General features: G+C 43.4%; 1 protein-coding gene across 8 annotated transcripts in view; it reads right to left on the bottom strand.

The window, feature by feature from the left end:
- Positions 1 to 21,345, bottom strand: part of LOC135069306 (E1A-binding protein p400-like) — a 318,615-nt gene that overhangs the window by 96,937 nt on the left and 200,333 nt on the right. For all 8 annotated transcript variants that reach the window (XM_063964668.1, XM_063964667.1, XM_063964670.1 and 5 more), the window contains 5 exons: positions 16,741 to 16,907; positions 12,945 to 13,105; positions 5,704 to 5,868; positions 5,227 to 5,394; positions 4,759 to 4,850 (listed from right to left, as the gene is read on the bottom strand). In XM_063964668.1, coding sequence (XP_063820738.1) covers positions 4,759 to 4,850; positions 5,227 to 5,394; positions 5,704 to 5,868; positions 12,945 to 13,105; positions 16,741 to 16,907 — 753 coding nt within the window. The remainder of the gene's footprint in view (positions 1 to 4,758; positions 4,851 to 5,226; positions 5,395 to 5,703; positions 5,869 to 12,944; positions 13,106 to 16,740; positions 16,908 to 21,345) is intronic.

Below are 21,345 nucleotides of genomic sequence, written 5' to 3'. Positions count from 1 at the left end.
GACATTTCCTAAAATAAATGAATATTGTAAAATCAAGTACACAGCTACTGTAAGTATATCTTCTTTGATACCTACCACTCCTAGTGTGCTTTGGTCATAATAGGGCAGATACAGAATTGAACATACCCCAGTTTGTGTAGAATATCTTGTATGAACTCACACTGCATGTGCTCAGAAAAATACAAGCGTTAGACCAATTCTGAATGCATGTACACTTCTGACCAGAAAGGTAGAACTGGTGCGAGAAAGGGGGTGTTCTCATGCAGGCAAAGTTGAGTGAGAATGTATTCATGCATATTAGTAGGCGTATCTTCTGCTCCTAGTACAGGGCCGGTGCAAGTACGCACTGATGATAAATTGTGGTAAACCAGACGCATTTGCTGCCGACACAGAGGTGGAAGCACCTCTATGCAAAGAGCCTTGTATATGTGAAGTAATATGCTATTTTTCAATACACATTGCTCTTGAGTAATGTGCGTTGGAGGTAATTCGACCCATTGTATTTACAACTGTACATGTTTTCTGCATACATATGTCATAACATAACACTGAATAGTGCCATTAAGGGCAATAATGAAATGAGGTTTAATAGCAGCTAATGGTATAATCCCTACCATTATGTTCTAAGACACTAACATTTGAGAAACAGCACCACCTATTCCTCCTCTGTTACAGTGTGCTGTCAGTATAGTGGATTTTACTGATAAAAGTGTGCATCATGAATAGCACACTTTAGTTATTGTGCATTTCACCAGTGCAGATGTGTAAATTATCTCTAATAGCTGGTAAAGGTGTACAGTAACTCATTCCAACCAGATATTTGCTCTCCCCAGATGCAGGTTTGGAAATGCTAATTCATACCCATTTCTCTTTAACCAGCCCAGGTTATTTCACTTATTCTATGTTACACATGAATCAGCCTGAATCATGTCTCCACTTTTCCTATTGTACTCAGTAGAGAGGTGCAGCCACACTCTGCCAGGAGGGGGGTAGTCTGGGCTGGGAGATTTAAACTTCCATGACTTGCCATTCAAACGGATTATGGCTCCAGGAGGATTGTACACAGACAACACCAGTCCCAGTCCTCAGGTTTTATTAGAATCCCTAATGCTACAGTAAAGGGGTTCAGTACTGCTGCTTTACTGTCCTCATGTTGGGAATTTCATTCTCTGGCTACTTGGGAGTACATGCAGACGATGCATGGATCTTATGTGCGCCTCTCAGCTCTTCATTCTGTGTTCCTACAGCTAAAAAGACTAAAAACCCAAATGTTGCCCTGTCCTGCTGATTAAACACTGGATTAACTTGTACCTATTATTAAGCATTTAATATTTTTAAACATTTACAAACCATCTGTATCTGCATATTACATAGGTACACTGCACCCAGGCAGGGCCGTCTTTTCGTATGGGCTCATTGGGCTCTTGCCCAAGGGCCCCAGGAGTAAAAAGGGCCATAGGCTGATAGCTGAGGTTCCCCTCTTTCCAGCGGTACCATGTTTTTGAAAACCGGCCCTGGGGAACCGGAGATATCTGACTTCAAAGCAGTGGTCCCCATCCAAGCCTGTTAATTGTTCTTCCCAGCCAGATATCTTGGGTTTTGTCTAACTTAGAGTTTTTCTGAGGATATAGACCAAAAGCTGGGACTCTCCCCTTTCAGTAGACACTGGCAGCTTGTCTCTACTATGCCCAGAACCAGAGATATTAGCCTTCAAGCAGCTGCTCTAGCTCCACACGCCTAATATGCAGTTTTATATTTTTGTTGGTGGATTGCTCTGGCTCCTGAAGTCTGATCCCCAAGTCCCCAGTACCTCCCGAAAGGTGGAACTCTCTAGGTTTTTCTTTATCAGAATCAGAATCAGCTTTATTGGCCAGGTATACTTGCGTATACTAGGAATTTGTTTTCGGTTTACAGTGCAGCAGACACAAAGGGAACAAGTAAACAGGAAGGGGGGACATGTGCAGTCTTCAGATAAAGGAACCATAGGGACCAGAGTGATCATCATTACATGCAGATTACATTATCCCATTAAAGCTAAGATATCTATTTCCAGGAACTGGAGATATCTTCAGTAAAGCAAGCTGCCCTGACCCCTGGAAAATGATGAATATTAAGCCCACTCCACTATCCACCCCTCCCTGTTTATTAAACACCCCCTACCACCCTGGAAGTCATGTACCACGGCCCCTTTATTCAGCACAATGTCCCCTTCTACAGTTTAGTGTTCTCCTTCCCGCCCCACTTGTGCAGTAAAGGAGTAATTAGCAGAAATGATTTCTCCGGGTCCTACATGCTGAGCGAAAGATAGAACCCCCCGCTGGACATCAAAGCTGCCGCTGATAGCACCCCCCATCCCTACCGCTGATGGGTGGGTAGGGGCCCCAGTGTATTGCTGTGCCCAGGGGCCTACACTGCTGTTAAGACGGCTCTGCACCCAGGGGCGGATTGGGATGGAAAATTAGCCCGGAAATTTCTGGAAGCAGCCCTAATGGAGGTGGGGTCTACTGAGGGGGGCGGGATACTACTCCTCATAGGGCCAGATTGTGAGTTGGATGCAGTTGCAACCTTCATTGCCACTTTTACTGCAGTTGAGTCTGCGACTACGCTAATTCCGCAACAAAGCTTTTCCCTGGTGTATAGCTGTGCATCCAAATTTACATGATATGCCCCCCAGCAGTGCCAGATAGACATGACACCCAGCAGTGCCAGATAGACATGACATGCCCCCCAGCAGTGCCAGATAGACATGACATGCCCCGGAGCAGTGCCAGATAGACATGATATGCCCCCCAGCAGTGCCAGATAGACATGACATGCCCCCTAGCAGTGCCAGATAGACATGACATGCCCCGGAGCAGTGCCAGATAGACATGATATGCCCCCCAGCAGTGCCAGATAGACATGATATGCCCACAGCAGTGCCAGCTACACATGATATGCCCCCAGCAATGCCAGATACACATGATATGCCCCACTGCAGTGCCAGATACACATGATATGCCCCCAACAGTGCCAGCTACACATTATATGCCCCTTAGCAGTGCCAGATAGACATGATATGCCCTCCAGCAGTGCCAGCTACACATGATATGCCCCCCAGCAGTGCCAGATAGACATGATATGCCCCCCAGCAGTGCCAGCTACACACGATATGCCCCCAGCAGTACCAGATACACATGATATGCCCCACAGTAGTGCCAGATACACATGATATGCCCCCCCCCAACAGTGTCAGATCCACAAGTCCCCACTGTGCCAGATACATATATGCCCCCAGTGCCAGATACATAAATGCCCCCACAGTGCCAGATACATATATGACCCCACAGTGCCAGATACATATATGCCCCCACAGTGCCAGATACATATATGCCCCCACAGTGCCAGATACATATATGCCCTCACAGTGCCAGATACATATATGCCCCCACAGTGCCAGATACATATATCCCCCCAGTGCCAGATACCTATATGCCCCCAGTGCCAGATACACATGTCCCCACAGTGTCAGATATGCCCCCAGTGCTAGATACACATGTCCCCACACAGTGCCAGATATTCCCCCAGTGCCAGATACACATGTCCCCACACAGTGTCAGATATGCCCCCAGTGCTAGATACACATGTCCCCACACAGTGCCAGATATTCCCCCAGTGCCAGATACACATGCCCCCACAGTGCCAGATATGCCCCAACAGTACCTGTGCCAACGCGATGAGGAGGAGTGCTGTGGGCCGCGGACGGACTAAAGCTAAACTACTCTGTGCTAAACTGCACAGCGCGCACAGAGCAGTTTAGCATAGCCCCGCCCACAGCACTCCCCCTCCCTCGTCGTAACACACAGGCAGCCACTGCTGGTAATCGGAGGTGGGCCGGGACGGATGTACACTGCTGCAGGCTACAGGAACAGGCTCCAGGCTGCAATATGGCGGTGCCAGCGTGCGGCGCCCTCTCTATTGGAGCATGCCTGGAGCCGACCCTGGGCTGAGATGTCCCCATTCAGTGTCTACACATGCTGCAATCATTCCTTGTGCGCCTTTAAATGCAGTAGCCCTGTACTAGGTGCAGATCATTTATCCGAGTACGGCCTCCAATGTGCACAATTCAGCATCTCTATATGCAACCACTTTCAGCAACATGCACACGTCACTCCAATATCACACCTATGGCTGATTATCCAAACCTTTGTAACCACCCAGTAATGCCCAACAGATTTTAAATACACTCTGTACTGTGATGCTGTATGAACACCATCCGGATGCGTAAGTGGTGCAACTCAATGCATGCACAGATGAAAAATATTACACAAAAAAAAACCCACGGGATTCCGGTGCATACTGAATGCCACCCATCAGACCATGTGTAATGTATATGTGTAATGTCAGTGCCCTAGTAATGTACAGGTGTATTGTCAGCCCCCATGTAATGTATAGGGTTAATATCAGACCCCATGTAATGTACAGGTGTACTGTAAGCCCCCATTTAATGTATAGGGTTAATATCAGACCCCATGTAATGTACTGGTGTAATGTCTGTCCCCTCGTATTCTATGCGGCAAGCTACGGAAGGCAGCAGAGGGGCAGCCAAGCAGGAACTCATCCGATATTCCGGCGTACCAATCCGCCCCTGACTGCACCACACACTATACATCAATAGCCACATATTAACAGAACATCCTGGGCAGGGAGAGGACATGGGAGACCAAACACAGACACATCTTTTCTGTTATTGACTATTACTGCCTGCATATGACATACTTGCACTGGAGTCACTGAGCTCTGTGAAGGTTTGAGATGAGATGCAGCATCACTACCACCAGGATAAGGCAATATGCTTCTTCCTTGCAGTCCTGTGAGGGTGTAACCAACATATTGTAGCAAATTAGTCATTCAACAGTCTATACTAGTTACCAACCAAACATATCTCCCTCCTGAATCCTGAATCTTTCGGCAGGGCTAACGTGCGCTTAAGTGGCAGATATGTTTTCACACTTCACCATTCGCATACAAATCACAGGATAATAATGATTTTATAGATCTGTAACCTTCAGTAATGTAAAGATTTGTCTCCTTTGCTATTATCCCTGTCATTTCAACTCAATGTCCTTCAGGGTGCTGTGAAACCATAATTTACAGATGTAATATACCACTGACTAGTATGTGACTTGTACCACTGTGTATGATTCTTTGTATTGAGAATCATTGTTGCCCAGAATATAACCTGACCTGTCTGGTTGGTTACAGCAGCATTGGGGAGGCTGGCAGGATGCTGGTTTCCCAAGGCATTGATTGCATTTTGAACGGTGCTTCCCTGTGACACTGTCTGCATTACCACAGGACCAGGGGGCCGGAGATACTGCTGTCCGGGTGCTGAAACGATCTGCAGAACGCTTCCTGAGGGTTTACAAACAAACATTTATATTTAGGGCAACAACAACCTAGCTACTACAATGTGCCAATTCAGATAGGGGTGTTATTAAACTGGATTATGTTTATTTTGTGTTTTACATTACCCACAACCACTTCACCTTGCAGTTGTAATGGTTGACCAGCAGTGAGTTGGCTGATACCGAGGGTTTACAAACAAACATTTATATTTAGGGCAACAACAACCTAGCTACTACAATGTGCCAATTCAGATAGGGGTGTTATTAAACTGGATTATGTTTATTTTGTGTTTTACATTACCCACTACCACTTCACCTTGCAGTTGTAATGGTTGCCCGGCAGTGAGTTGGCGCAGCTGACTCTGCGACAGAGTGAAGGTGTTTCCTTGGAACTGTAGAGTAACTGGGGTCTTGGGTTGTGCTATCCTGCCTTGAGCTGCACCTGAAGCAGTCAGCTGAGCCATTTTTGCCACTTCACCACCTGCCAAAATCAAAACAAAAACAATTCAGCTACCTCTCACATTACGGTATCCGGTCCCTGGATCGACAAGATTTAGGCCGACAGTGTCTACATTGACCACTATTGGTCGACAGTAACTAGGTCGATAGGGTTTTTAGGTCGACAGGTCAAAAGGTCAACATGAGTTTTTCACATTTTTTTTCTTTTTTAGAACTTTTTCATACTTTACGATCCATGTGGACTACGGTTGGGAACGGTAACCTGTGCCGAGCGCAGCACAGCACCTTGCACGAACCATGGCGAACAAAGCGAGCCATGCGAGGGGACGCGGTGCACTAATTGGGGTTCCCGGTCACTGAAAGGCGAAAACGACACCAAAAAGATTTAAAAAGTTATGTCGACCTTTTGACCTGTCGATCTAGACCATGTCGACCTAGAGACCCAGTCGACCTAGAATCTGTTGACCTAGTTACTGTCGACCAATAGTGGTCAACCTAGATACTGTCGACATAGGTGTGGTCGACCATCAATACCACACCCCACATTACTGTCATTTAACCTTATATTTTAGTAACAAAAGATAAAAATGTTAGTCAGGAAATACATTTCACACAGTAAGCCATGTACAGCTCAAGTAAATTTGTCTGCGCAGTGGGAAGCCTACAATGGTATTAACAGATGTTTCTCTAAATTCCATATGAACAGACATGCCTAGGGAATACTGAGACATTTCAGAGATTTCTAGTTAGATAGATATTAATCATTAAAGAAATTACATTTAAATTGTCTCTCTGTGGGAGCACAACCCTGGGGTTAGAAAATTCCTCACTTATAATGAGGATAACTTGCCTCATTTAATCATTACCCTTTACTACTACTGACAGTGCAAGGTACCAGTCTTCCTATAGCACCATGGGGGTAATTCCAAGTTGAACGCAGCAGGAAATTTTTTAGCAGTTGGGCAAAACCATGTGCACTGCAGGGGGACAGATATAACATTTGCAGAGAGAGTTAGATTTGGGCTGGTTATTTTATTTCTGTGCAGTGTAAATACTGGCTGCTTTATTTTTACACTGCAATTTAGATTGCAGATTGAACTCACCACACCCAAATATATCTCTCTCTGCACATGTTATATCTGCCTCCCCTGCAGTGCACATGGTTTTGCCCAACTGCTAACAAAGTTCCTGCTGCGATCAACTCAGAATTACCCCCCATGTACAGCCATGGCTAAAAGTTTTAAGAATGACACAAATATTTTGGAGGATGGAATGTTGTCAAGAAGAGCAGCAAAGAAGCCACTTTTTTCCAGCAAAAACACCAGGGACAGACTGATATTCTGCAAAAGGTACAAGGTTTGGACTGCTGAGGACTGGGGTAAAGTCATTTTCTTGGATGAATCCCCTTTCAGGTTGTTTGGAGCATTTGTAGAAATGCTTGTTTGGAGAAGGAAAGGTGAGCGCTACCATCAGTCCTGTGTCATGCCAACAGTAAAGCTTCCTGAGACCATTCATGTGTGGGGTTGCTTCTCAGCCAAGGGAGTGGGCTCACTCACAATTTTGCCTAAGAACACAGCCATGAATAAAGAATGAATGGTAGCAAAACATCCTACAAGTGCAACTTTTCCAGCATGATGGAACACCTTGCCATAAGGCAAAAGTGATAACTAAGTGGCTAACAAAACATTAACACAACTAAGTGGATAACAAAACATTGACATTTTGGGTCCATGGCCAGGAAACTCCCCAGACCTTAATCCCATTGAGAACTTGTGGTCAATCCTCAAGAGGCGGGTGGACAAACAAAAACCCACAAATTCTGGCAAACTCCAAGCATTGATTAGGCAAGAATGGACGGCCATCAGTCAGTATGTGGCCAAGAAGTAGATTGACATCATGCCAAGGCGAATTGCAGAGGTCTTGAAAAAGAAGGGTCAACACTGCAAATATTGACTCTGCATAAATTTAATGTAATTGTCAATAAAAGCCTTTGACACTTATAAAATGTTTGTAATTTTACTATAGTATACCATAGTAACAACTGACAAAAAGGTCTAACAACACTGAAGCAGAAATCTTTGTGAAAAACAATACTTGTGTCATTCTTAAAACATTTGGCCATGGATGTACAGTAAAATAGAAGGAACAGTTCTTAAAATATATCTTTTTTCATGTAGCATCTTTCAGTACACACTACACTATAGGGTGAGACAAAACAGTGACCCCAGCCACATGCTACAATGACTAACCTGATGGAACACCCCTATTTGTTACAGTCCTAGATTATCAAACATCAGGTGCCCATACAGTATGTTCCACTGGATCAGTGAAAGGCAACCTTATACTGTATGCTTAAAGGACAGCATTATGAGCCACCTAATCTTCGAAAAGGCTGCTTATTATGTTTAATCTCAGCAATAAGTTATATTAATACATTTAATCAGTGAAAGAGATAAAGCAGGACGGAGCGAAGGTAAAGGCTCTGAGGGGCACATGTAGAACTAGGACATACTGTAGATGATGTCTAGGTTATATAGCACTGACTAGCTGTAACAATTTTGATTATCTGTGTGAAATTGATGGACACTAAGATAACTGTTCAGTCCATTGCAATGTTTACAACTGCATTTCTCTGTGTTTTAAGGGCATGTTTGAAACAGTAGTGCAGCCACACACTACACCCTTCCTTTTGTTTACATAAGCAAATGTGTCCTCTTACATCTTTGCTGCAGTAGCACAAAACAGCCCCTCTCGGCAGGCCAGATCCTGTGAGACTCAGCTAGCATCGGGCGTCTTTTTAGCTGAAATTGCATCTTAGTCTTAACTTCATGTGACTAAGACGCACCAGGAGACTGTGTTAATTGTTTTGATATGCAACACTTGTATATCTGGGTGCGACTGAGTCTCTGAATCTGCATACAAAGGGGGTCATTCCGACCTGATCGCACGCTGCAGTTTTTCGCAGTCATGCTGTCGGGTACGGAATGCGGATGCGCTGCGGCCACAATGCGTAGGCACGTCACTGCCCGGCGACGGGGAATGCCAGGCAGCGAATGTTCTAACGAAGATTTCTATCGCAGCAGCGATCACAAGGTGACAGCAGGAAGGCGTTCTGGGGAGGCAACTGACCGTTTTCTGGGAGTGGAGAGGAAAACGCAGGTGTGTCCAGGCATTTGCAGGGCAGGTGTCTGACGTCAATTCCGGGACCTGACAGGCTGAAGTGATCGCAGTGGCTGAGTAAGTTCAGAGCTACTCAGAAACTGCACAAAATGTTTTTGTACAGCTCCCCTGCACAAGCGTTCGCACACTTGCACAGCTAAAGTACACTCCCCCATAGGTGGCGACTATCTGACTGCACAGGCAAAAAGCGTGCGATCAACTCAGAATGACCCCCAAAGTGCTATGATGCTGCGACTGTGTTTTTTTCCATGTCAAGTTTCTTTGTGCTTCATACAGACTCAGTCGCACACAATATACAAGTGTTGCATACCCTCCAACATTTTACACATAAAAATCAGTACAAATTAGAAAAGGGGGCGTGCCACTCACCCCCCCCCCCCCCCCCACCATTTTCCTATACTTTCAATGAAAGGTTGGAGAGCCAAAAATCGGTACAGACCATAAAAAAAAAGTACTGTATCTGCTAAAAATGTACAGTTGGAGGGTATTGTGTTGTATATCAAATTAATCAGCAGAGTTTCCTGGTGCTTTCTAGTCACATTACATTACAACTAATATGCATTTTTTGCCAAACAAAGGCCCTAGCAAGCAGAGTTTCACGGAATCTGGCAGATCACTCATTTCACGGAATCTGGCAGATCCCTCATGCCCGGCATCTCCCCGTGAGAGGCGTATTGAGACCAGACGTACGAGGACGTACCAGTAAGGTGGGACGCACCCATGGGGAAAGCCAAAGGGGTCTGTAAAACCTCCCAGCAGTTGGCAGCAACAGACTGAGTTTAAGCTGACTCTTGCCTTTTGTACTAGGAGGTTTGCCCTTGCCAGCTTCAGAGGAAAAGTGTATCCTGGACTAGAGCTCTGTCGCTGTCATACTGCATTCTACCACACAAAAGAAGAACATGTTGACACAGTTGTCTACTTGGATCTGTAATATATTGTTTAAGGAAAATGATACATCCATGCTTTTTAGAAATCAGACCTGCAACAGAATGTAATGCACAAGGGCTCTAGCTCTGGTAAAGTTACCAACCTTTTATAAAAATGGTGTACCACAATCAAACAGGTGTGCGGTATGGTGTTTATGCATCTGTGGGATAAGTCTCTGAAATTATCCATTCTTTGGTCTGTTCCAATGGTCATTCTCCCCCAAGCCACAGCCTTGGACACTGTTCCCACTCATGCAACTTTTCTGATTTCTCTCTCTTTTTCTGTTTTCCAACCACAACCTTCTCCTCTTCACAATCTCCTCACCTCCTGCTCCCACCCCTTCTTCCAAAATCTTCTTCATCAAGCGCAACCTCAACAAACTTGTCGTTCTCCTTCTCCATTGAATCCCTCCTCTCCCTTATCACTAACCTGGCCTGTCCAAACCAAGCTGTTACCCTGTACAGTCAATCCCTTACCTAGACTCATCTGCTCCCTCTTTCTTGGTCAGCCTCCAGTGGACCAAATCCCAACCCTGGCTCTCTAAACTGATTAGATTCCTCCAAAAATGCACTGCTGAATACCTGTAGAGGAAATCTTCACTTCAAATTTATACTCTCTTTGTATAGTTCCTCTCACACTAGCTTAACTTCTTTGAGGCCTCATCTCCACTCAATGTTCTAACCGACATCAGTGCTTCGTCATCTTCAATTCCCTTCTCTGCCCACTCCCCCTCTCTCTTCACCTGCAAAATAAAATATATCATGCTGGACCCACACTTCCCTCCAACATATGCTCCTTCATTCCCACCACTGGGAAGGAAATCCAAGCTCTTCTCTCTGCTTCTCCCTCTTACACCTGCACCCTTGATCCCATTCCCTCCCACTTCCTTTACTTTCTACCCCCTGCAGCTCACCCCGATCTCTCATAGCCTTCTTATTTCTCCCCAATACCCCCACTCCCTCCCCTTCCCTTTTAGAATGTAAGTTCTTGCAAAATGGGTGATATCTTCTCATTTCATCCTTCCCCTTGGACTCAACTCAACAGGAATGCGCTATAACTATTTCTACACCTGTAATCATGTAAATATGTTATTCTGTTGCTTTCTTTACCCTGGTTTGCATCCCTGCTATGTCCGGCTCTGTGAACATTTATGTTGAAGTGTAAATAAATGCTGATAATAATAATAATGTTACTTTTTGAAGTGATATAGATACATTTCTAAGTCAAGTTCCTAACTATTATGTAGAATATTTGGGTTTGCTCATTGCATTTGCTTATTGGTGAGTAGTTGCTAAGATGGCTATTATTAAGTATTAAAAGTCTGCACTGACACAGATTGCTGATTCATGCTGGACATGAATATAGTATAGTGTCTAGTTAGTTCTTAGCTTTAAATGGTAACTGATATTAACAAATGAATCCAGCAAAGGTTGCAATGTGAAATAGCAACTGAGATCACAAGACTTTTAACTCACCTCTGCATAACAATGATATGACAAATCTGCTGCAATGTTATGTATTATATTTTACTACAGATAAGTGTGTTGTCACATAATCTTACTTAATACTGAGGCAGGGACAACCAGGCAAGTCCTTATGGGGCCATACACTGTGCTATTTGTGCTAGGTGAAGATTTGAGCTGTACAATCTGTGCTCTGCTATTTGGACTAAGTGGAGTATGCTATTTGAACTACATGCTATTTGAACTACATCCGATTTTGAATACACTACAATGTACTATGTGTGCTGTAGTAGAGAAATACCTGCTCGCACATACTATTTTGCCTTGAGATATGAACTAGACGGGAGCGCGCATCGCATCGCAAGTGACACCACACACGGTGCGATTTGAACTAGACCCGAAAAAGTTCAAATAGCATGCGATAATAGCACCATGTGTGGGCCCCCTTAGAGAAGTGTCTTCAGATACGTCATATAATTGTTATACAAAGGAGAGCTCACCTGTTATTTCACATTGCAGCCTGTGCTGACTGACTGTTAGACAAATAGGAGCCTGGAAGTCCTACATTCTCCTCAGTCAACATTGAGAATTGTAGATACAGTAGGTGAGTAAAGAGGGGTACACACAGAGAGATCCGTGTTTAAAATCTAAGCAATCTGACTTGATTGCTTAGATTTTAAGCACGGATCTGTCGTGTGTACCTCCCCAGCGATAGCCGGTGCTAGGCTCAACCTATCGGATCGCTCACTTCAGCGCTGTGTGAAGTGAGCGCCCCCCTTGATCAGCACACAACACGCTGTGCTGAGCGAGGGGGAGGGGGGGGGGGAGAGATGTGGACTGATCGGTCTGTGTTAAGATCGCTCAGCACACATCTCTCCCGTCAGTACTGGCCTTATGGGGACAGAAGCAATGCAATAATAATAAAAGTGGTAATAATCTGCAAGGATCATGGAGGGTGAGAAAAAATAATTGCAAGTTATACTTTAATCAAGTGTCTCAAGATTCCGGTTTAGGAATAGAAATCTCTTGAAATACAATGTTCATTATTACCTTTTAATCTATACCATTCCTGCATTTGTTCATCCAACAGTCACATAATAGATACATGCACCCATCTGTTAGCGTCTCTATGGGAGTCCCCCTTAGACCCTGAGGTGTTGGATTCACAAATAATGTGTCAATTACTTATGAGAGATAGCCCAGCTATCAGCTACAAAACATAGGGTCTATTTACTGAGTGGACAAAGATGAAGTACTAACCAATCAGCTCGTAACTGCCATGTTACAGGCTGTGTTTGAAATAATGACAGAAGCTGGTTGGCTGGTACTTTATCTCCATACACTTTATCTCTCACCAATGCCTAGTAAATAGAACCTATAGATGTTAGCATTAGAATGTAAGTAGGAGTAGAGCATCTGAGATTAGCACAAAGAATGAGGTATTCAAAACAACAAAAAGAGATGGAAATAATATGAAAGCATTTGCAGAGGTTCTCACAAAAAAAGGCAATAAATGCACCTTTCTTACCCTGATTTGTAGAGGCTGATGTAACTGGGGATCGTCCTCGAGCCTGGCCTTGCTGAGTGACGGTGGCTGTAGTTGTAGTAACCAAGCGAGAGGCTGGAGTACTGGAGAAAGCCACAGTTCGTCCTTCTGGCTTCTGACCATATAGAACCGGTTGAAACAATCTGTACGGTGTATAACCACAAAAATATGTTACGCTAATTTCATTTACAGATTTATCTTGCAGTTTAAAAGTACGGTAACCCAAGAATCAAAGAAAAGCAGCAAAAAAAAAAAATCACCTGAGTGAAAGAAACAAAAAAAACCCCTCATAATAATTATATATACATACTTGATTAATGTAGCAGTTGGGCATGTGGATTCTATACATATATTGTATCTTAATTCAATCATCAAAGTAATTGCTTTTGCAATATTAATATCCATATACAATGAGTGGCCAAATTGTTATAACCTTATAACCATTGTTAGTATCTTGCTGGGACACCTCTTGGCCTTAATATGTCTTGAATTCTTCTAGGCATGGATTCTACCAACCGTCGGAATGTTTTGCGGTGAATATTAGCCTAACTGCACTGAGTTGCATCTTGTAGTTCCTGAAGATTTTATAGTAGTGGATCTAGTTGTTGGGTTTCAGGCACTGGATAGACAGTGTATGCACAACACACTGCCTGATATGGCTATAGATATATCTGCAGATCAATTGATCTGCAGATATATCTACCAGTGTGTACCCAACATAAGAGTTAAATTCAAACAGCACAGGCTCCTTCTCCTCTATACCCTGCCACCTGTCAGCTAATACTAGCAAAGCCCAAAGGACTGAGAGGAAGAGGAGAACCAGGCGCACACAACACACACACTGAAAGGGGAATGGGTGTGTGTGTGTGAGGGGAGGACAGTGTGTCTGGAATTCCAACACACAAAACAACAACCCAATCAGAAGCCAGAAAGGGTGGGCATCAAGGTGTCCCCCATGGAATCAGAGAAAAGGATTTTATCAGGTAAGAACCAAAATAGTGTTTCTGCTTTCGTCCATGGGGCATACTGTAGAGAAACTGGGGATGTCCCAAATCTGTCCACTAGGTGCGGGAACGCTCAGCCCAAAACAAGCATCCTGAGAGGCGAAGGTGTCAAAATGGTAAAACTTGAGAAAAGTGTGCACTGAGGACCATGTGGAAGCCCTGCAAAGCTGCTCCACTGAAGCACAACGCCGAGCCATCAAGGTCCAGTGGGTCGTCATTAACACCAGCACAGGCATATTCACCAAAGTGTAGGCCTGGCAGAAGGCCGTCTTATTCTAATGGGCTATAGTGTGCCTGGAAGCAGTCCAACTCCATTTGACAATGGATTGGAGCGACAAAGAGTCCATGCTGCCAAAATGTAAATAGAAGGCCCCACCGCGTCCATTGACCAGACAGACAACTGAGAATCCAGCTGATACTCAACAGAAAAAGAAGGGACCACAATATCATGATTAATGTGAAACAGTGACACCACATTAGCGAGAAAAGTCTGAGGTGTCCGCAGGACCACGCTGTCAGGGTGAAAAATGAAGAAAAATCATAAGTGATGCAAGTCACTCGATTACAAAACTCTCCAAGCCAAAGAAATAGGAGAAAAACAGTCTTCCTCGTAAACTATTTGAGTTCCACAGATTCTAAAGGCCCAAGGGAATTATGCTGAAGGGCCTGGAGGAACAGAAACAGGCCTCAAGGGGCAACTGGGGGACAAAGGGTGGCTGGATGTAGAGCACCACCTAAGGAAGGTTGGCATTTTAGGAATTACCACAATCCTACTTTGAAAAAAAAAAAACACAGAAAGGGTAGAGACCTGTACCTTAAGGGGAGAAAGACAGAACCTTGGAAAGATGGAACACTGCAGGATGCATTTAGTTTGTCCGTTTGTTCATTCCCCAAAGCATGTATCTGCTCACCCCCATACTGTGTTTGAATCAGCCTTAATATTGTAATATATGCGTATGTGTTATCTGTTACACTCTAGGTTATGCATTCATGTTAGCCATAGTTTTCTTTTGTTTACCCACACCACTGTGGACTCAAAGGAGTCATATAAGGGACCATTGTTCCTTTGTGTACTCCCTATTGTCCAAGCTCAATCTAGCGGGTCGCTCACTTCACCACTGTGTGAAGTGAGCCCCTCCCCCCCCCCCCCGCGATGTGCTGAGATGGGGAGAGATGTGTGAGATGTGATGCTGAGCGGTCAGTGTTAAGATCGCTCAGCACACGTCTCTCCCGTCAGTACCCCCCCCCCCCTGTAAGTTCCTAAGACAAAGAAGAAAGTAAAACACACCCCTGCAATATGAAGCTTCTGCGGTTTAGGTAGAGCTACCCATAGAGCTGAAGGGAGTTTCTCTGCTCCTAGGCTAAGAAGCAATGTTCTGTTAAGAGTTTGTGGTGGGAATTGTTGTGTGGAATTGGATTACAGAAGTGTGCTGAACTGTTTATAACCCATTCTGTTCAATAAACCACTGTTTGTTTTTAATCTATCACCGTGCCTGAATAATTTGGAACCCTGTATCTTCACAATCCAGTTTCCAAAACACCAGGCGATAGGCTCTTAATTCTCTGTGATACCCCTTAGTAGAACTGGGTTTTCTGGCACAAAGCATCATATGCAAAACAGCATCAGAGAAACCCTGGCCTTAGTAAGGGCTGTCTTAACAGTAGCTGCAGTAGAGGTTGTGTTCTATTGAAACACACACCACCATGGTGCAAATCTTTGCTGTGCATACTAAGGAGGGAATCAGTATGAATTGCCAGTGCAGGGGATCCTCCGGGCGGCTGTAATACTGATGCCAGGATCCTGCGGAGGTGCTTTATCCTAACCCCTCTCCCCGCTGCCTAAACCTAACCCTCCCTCCCCCCGCAACCTAACCCCAGCCTCCCCTGGGGGTGCCTAACCCTAACCCCCCCCCCCTTCCTCCCCACAGCCAAACCCCAAGCACCCCCCCCCCCTCCCCCGCAGCCTAACCCTAACCCCCCTGCCTGATGCCTAAACCTAACCCATCCCCCCCGGCCCTAAACCTAAGCTCGCAGTGAGACTTACGGTCAGGATGGCGGCTGTCAGGATACCGGCGCTGGGATATTGATCCATCCGGGGTTCCGTTGTCGGGATTCTGAAGGGTGTCAGGATCCTGAGGTTGATATTTCGACTGCCGGGATCTCGACAGCTGGCATCTTGACCGCATCCCCAAAGAAGCACTACCAGCCAAACCACGGTACTTGCACCTGTCAGAATGGCTGAGGAACCATGGCAACCGTTGTCAGCGGAAGTCGCAACCCTCTTCCCCACACACACACAAACACCTTTAAGCCAACCCCTCGTTACAACCAAACAATTTTGATCTGAATCCGCTACTGGTAACGATCAGGAAGCATGCGCCGTACATCTCTGATGCATGTGCATAGGGAAAACATCAGACACATGCACCCGCTTTTCTCCAAGAGGCTGACTCAGAATTAGACCCTTATTCTAAAACTCAATATTGGCCCTAGAAAGAAAAGTGCACTACTCATGCTCACTCTTTAATGACTTTTTATTGCAGCTCTGCTAAAAAAAAATATTTGCAATTAAATATCTTATTTCATCATACTTGCAAACATACTGATAAATCAAATCTGACTGTTAATACTGGTACAGGACTCAAGCTCAGTAATGCATAGCACATTAGTTTGCTGCAACATCATTTTTGGTTCTTAAAGACCCAAAATAACCTTAGCTTCCGAATGAACATTACATAGATGGGCAAATATATGTATATTTTATTGTCATATACCTGCTAGGTTTAATTTTAACTGGGTTGGGGCGAGAAACAATTTCAGGAGAGCTGTAAATTTCTTCAATCAGTCTTCTAGTCACCTTTTGGACAGGCAGTACCTGGGCTTCATAACATGTCATTTTACTCTCCAGTCCTAGTAGATCAAACTGCGACAGGTCTAGGTTCTGTATAATAAAAATGATAATCATTCATATGTAATTAATAGCAAAGCGTAATATGTGAGCAAATTCTAAACTGAGAACATTAAAAGGGGCTCTGGACTGCACAGACATACTGTACATGAAAGGTGTCTAATACTACATGCAAAGCAACTGGCATTATGGGTATTAGAAAAACAAAACACAACTACAATTCAAAGTCAAGAATCAAAGTATGCATCCCCTGTATACAAAAGACCTTTAAAAATGTAATTATGTAACCCCTGTATCTGAGGAGTTGGGTTCTCTCCCCTTGACTCCCCTCTTAATTAGCATTTGGGACCCCAATGACGAGTAATCGTGTCAAGCTGTCATTTCAGTACATCCATACAGTGATAGCATATGTTATGTTGCAGTACCTGTGCCAATATTTAATTATTTTTGCTCATCTGCACTTGTATCAAGAAAGTGGTTCAGAGAGGAGGAACTGACACTATTCAGGTATGGTAGGTATAATGAGTATGACACAATGAGGAGTTAAAACTATATATATATATATATATATATATATATATATATATATATATATACAGTATATACACATAATTATCCACCATTGAGGAGTTTGAATATAGAAATTGTATTGGCAGTACGTTCCTAGCTCCTTATGTGCAAGTAAAGCGTGGGTTGATCTGACTATGCTAGCAAACTTTCCTGGCCATTTGCTCTCCCTTACTGCCTATATCCTGCTGCTTAGCAGGGGGTGTTATATATAGTATCCAGCAATCAATTCACATGTTTCATATAACAAATGTATACATAAATGAAAGAAATATTATTCATAACGTATATTCCAGATGTCTACTGTAAATTTTCCTAACAGGGGAGATAAAGTACCTTAAATATATCAAGTGGAAGAACCAAACTCCTTTAGAAAATATAGAAATTAAGTATTGTCCCAAATTATTAACATTTCATATTTATGTGTAGTATGCATCTGTGTGTAAATGTATGCTCTGTTGATTGAAAATATTATTATGTTTCTATGGTGTTTGGGTAAAAACATATTTTGTTTTTAAGAATCCCCTCCTAAACCGTGTGTAGTGGAAATCATAACTTCTGTTAAATACCACAGCATAGACACAGACATCTTCTTGTGACATCACATTTAAAGAAGACTGTAGGCTAAAAAAATAACAAAAAGATCCCTGCATGTGACTAAAAAATATTTATTTCCTGGAGATCGATTTTACTATTGAGGAAATGTTACATTTTTCAGCTTGCTCCAGCAACAACTACTGTATAAGAAATTTTAGGGCCGATTCAATTAGCATCATGGGGACGAAGATCCCATGTTAAGTGCCTGAAGCTATTCAATTGACTGCTTCGCTCCTGGCACTTGACCCGGGAGCTGCACTTTAATTCCCAGGAATTAGTCACGGTAAACTGCATCTTTTTAGTATTAAAACATGACTTTCAATGACCAGGTGGACAAGCCCCAGAATAGTGGTGAAATGAGTGTCCTCTTTATTTCCTGTCGACGGGAAACTTTCATGCAGCCTCCAACCAAGCACCAACCATGCTAAGAATACTATCATATAGTTCTGACTATGCTGATAAAGCCTTAACTTAGCGCTGACTGTGCCGACAAAGCTGCCTGCACTGAGAAAACTGGCATACAGATGTGTCCTCATACATCTTGGCTCAATACACAACGTAGCGGGAGATGTATCTGTATCTGCCCAAAATACATCTTATTTGCTTCACTATGAGAATGAGACTCTGCTGATTAAAATGATATGTGGCATGCCTAAATCCTCTGTGTATCTGCGACTGTAACTGCATACAAAATGCAACATTACAGAGTTTTCTAGGAAAACACTGTAGTGTAGCATTTCGTATGCAGATGCAGTCGCAGTCACACACAGAATATAGGCATGCCACATATCATTTTAATCAGCATAAGCTGCTTATGTATCTTATTTGCATCATTTTGCGAATAAGACGCACTTTAAAGTTGGACACATCTGTACAGCACTGATGATGCTGACACAGTTTACACCTAGTGCTAATCTAGATGATTCAGCTTCCACATACGGGTACTCTCTCTCTCTGTCTCTCCCACCTCTCTCTCCACTGGTTCTGTGGTGTTTCTCTGCAATCCAAAGAGCAACAGAGAACACCACCGTTAACATGCATACTGTATGAACAGCAGAAGCAGTCTACTTTTTTTCACAGCCTGTCTTACTCTTAACCCAGCTCTGTATAGATCAGATGTTCAATGTAAATGCAAACAGCAGCAAAACAAACATTGGTAAGGATTGGTTGGCTTTACCTACTGTATCTCCTGTTTACACATTTATTGCATTATATCTCCCCATGTGAGAACAGAGACATCTGTCTCTCTCACACTATAAAATAAAGGCTTACACATGCAATCATTATTGAGCCTAATACCTAAATGTGAGAGCAGAAAGCAAACTTATGATTAATGTTCCTTAAAAAATGCAATATCACACTAGCTGTATATCATGATTGCATTATTTATGATGTGTATGTATATTATTACTGCAATCATTTTTGCTTCACAACAATAGAGACTTTAAATTCTTTTCAGTAACATTATCCAGCTGGAAACTATGTTTCATTGTAACAATTCTTTCCAGAAACATTATCTTGCTGGAAACTGCATTTCTAAGTTAATGCCAATCAAACTAAGATAATACTATAAATATACTTAGGAATGTAATCAGTGTTGTTTTTGTGACCGTGTCTATACATTGATGTAATTGAACAAATACTTTACCTCTTTTTTAGCGGTCAGCAAAATTGGATGTTACATTTGTGATACCTTGGCTGCAGCTTTCTAATGGCTCTCAGGGAATATGAGAGCCTTCTATTGCTTCGTCTCAATAAGTTCGGATTTTGACATTAAAATTCAGTTACTCCTGTATCTCCTACTTAGGTTGTTACAATTTTGAAACTGCATTTATGTTTCTTGGATTTACGTATATACTTTAAATTTGTGACCAACTATTAGAACCTAATCTTAGGATTTTTTATACATACGATGAGATGATCTTACATGTGGTGCGTAAGCATCGCAGTGAGATAGCCACGGCAAGTGTGTCCCACAACCCATTCGCTTATAGCAGCTAAGTCGTGGGTGCGACTAGCTGCAGCTTGGCACGGCTAATCTTATACGTGGTGCGTATGCACGTGAGTACACATGTAAGATCAGCGGGGATACATCTGTATGTTTCTGTGTATATAAGCTTTACATTACTCATGTGTTTCTTAACTAAACATTGTAAAAAGTTTATTTTAATAATATACATACAGATGGGTCCACCGTTATCTTGAGTAGTTTTCTGTGCCTAGTCACAACATGATTTATTAGCATAAACCCTTCATCTATTGTTCTCAACTGCAATACAATACAGAGAACAATACAGCAGGGGATTAAGTCATTACAGCAGGGGATTAAGTCTGACTGGCCAGTCACAGTTAATCCTATTAAAGATCAAGATAAACATGGACCCATCTGTACTAAGTGTGCCCCCAAAAAGGAATTGTTTTTTTTATCTCTTGCACGGAAGAATATCCCTTGTATAACAACACAGTAGGATCAAGAAGATGCAAGCTCACTACAGTGATAGAAATCTCCCAAGTTTTTTAGTTATTTTCTCTGAAAGACAGGCTACATATGACTTCTCATGTTTTGATTGGGGACTTTTCTCCTGCTTATTTGTGCAGACTCATTTCACCTCAGCATCGTGGTGAAGCAGGCCTTGATAACAGCCGTATGTATTCTTGTTTGTTTTGCTGAAGAGGAAGAGTGTTAACTCATCTTTGGTCAAGTGCACTCTCCCTCTGTCGGCTGTAGCTGGATTCGAGGACCGGCCCTTGCACAGATTGTGCGTCCGGTCAGTAATCCCCCAGCAGCATCTGCAGTTTTTTTGAGAAAAAACGGTTATTATTTTTTGTTTGAACAATCTTTGGCTGTAGGAGCTGACAGCCAGGGACGGTGCAGTGCAGGTGGCAAGGACAGCTGCAGTTGTTAGAATGGTCAGTGCCACTGACTGGTCATACATCTGCTGGTACATAGGCCCTCATTTCGAGTTGTTCGCTTGTTGCCGATTTTCTCTATATTGCGATTAGTCGCTTACTGCGCATGCGCATGGTTCGCAGAGCGCATGCGCTTAGTTGTTTTACTCAAAAGTTAGGTATTTTACTCACAGCATTACGAGGATTTTTCTTCGTTCTGGTGATCGGAGTGTGATTGACAGGAAGTGGGTGTTTCTGGGCGGAAACTGGCCGTTTTATGGGTGTGTGTGAAAAAACGCTGCCGTTTTTGGGAAAAACGCGGGAGTGGCTGGAGAAACGGGGGAGTGCCTGGTCGAACGCTGGGTGTGTTTGTGATGTCAAACCAGGAACGAAACTGACTGAACTGATCGCAGTGGCA

This window comes from Pseudophryne corroboree, chromosome 1 (genome assembly GCF_028390025.1).
Source record: "Pseudophryne corroboree isolate aPseCor3 chromosome 1, aPseCor3.hap2, whole genome shotgun sequence".
Classification (NCBI taxonomy): Eukaryota; Metazoa; Chordata; class Amphibia; order Anura; family Myobatrachidae; genus Pseudophryne; species Pseudophryne corroboree.
Note: the sequence above shows the minus strand (reverse complement) of the source record. Positions and strands in the feature narration are given on the sequence as shown.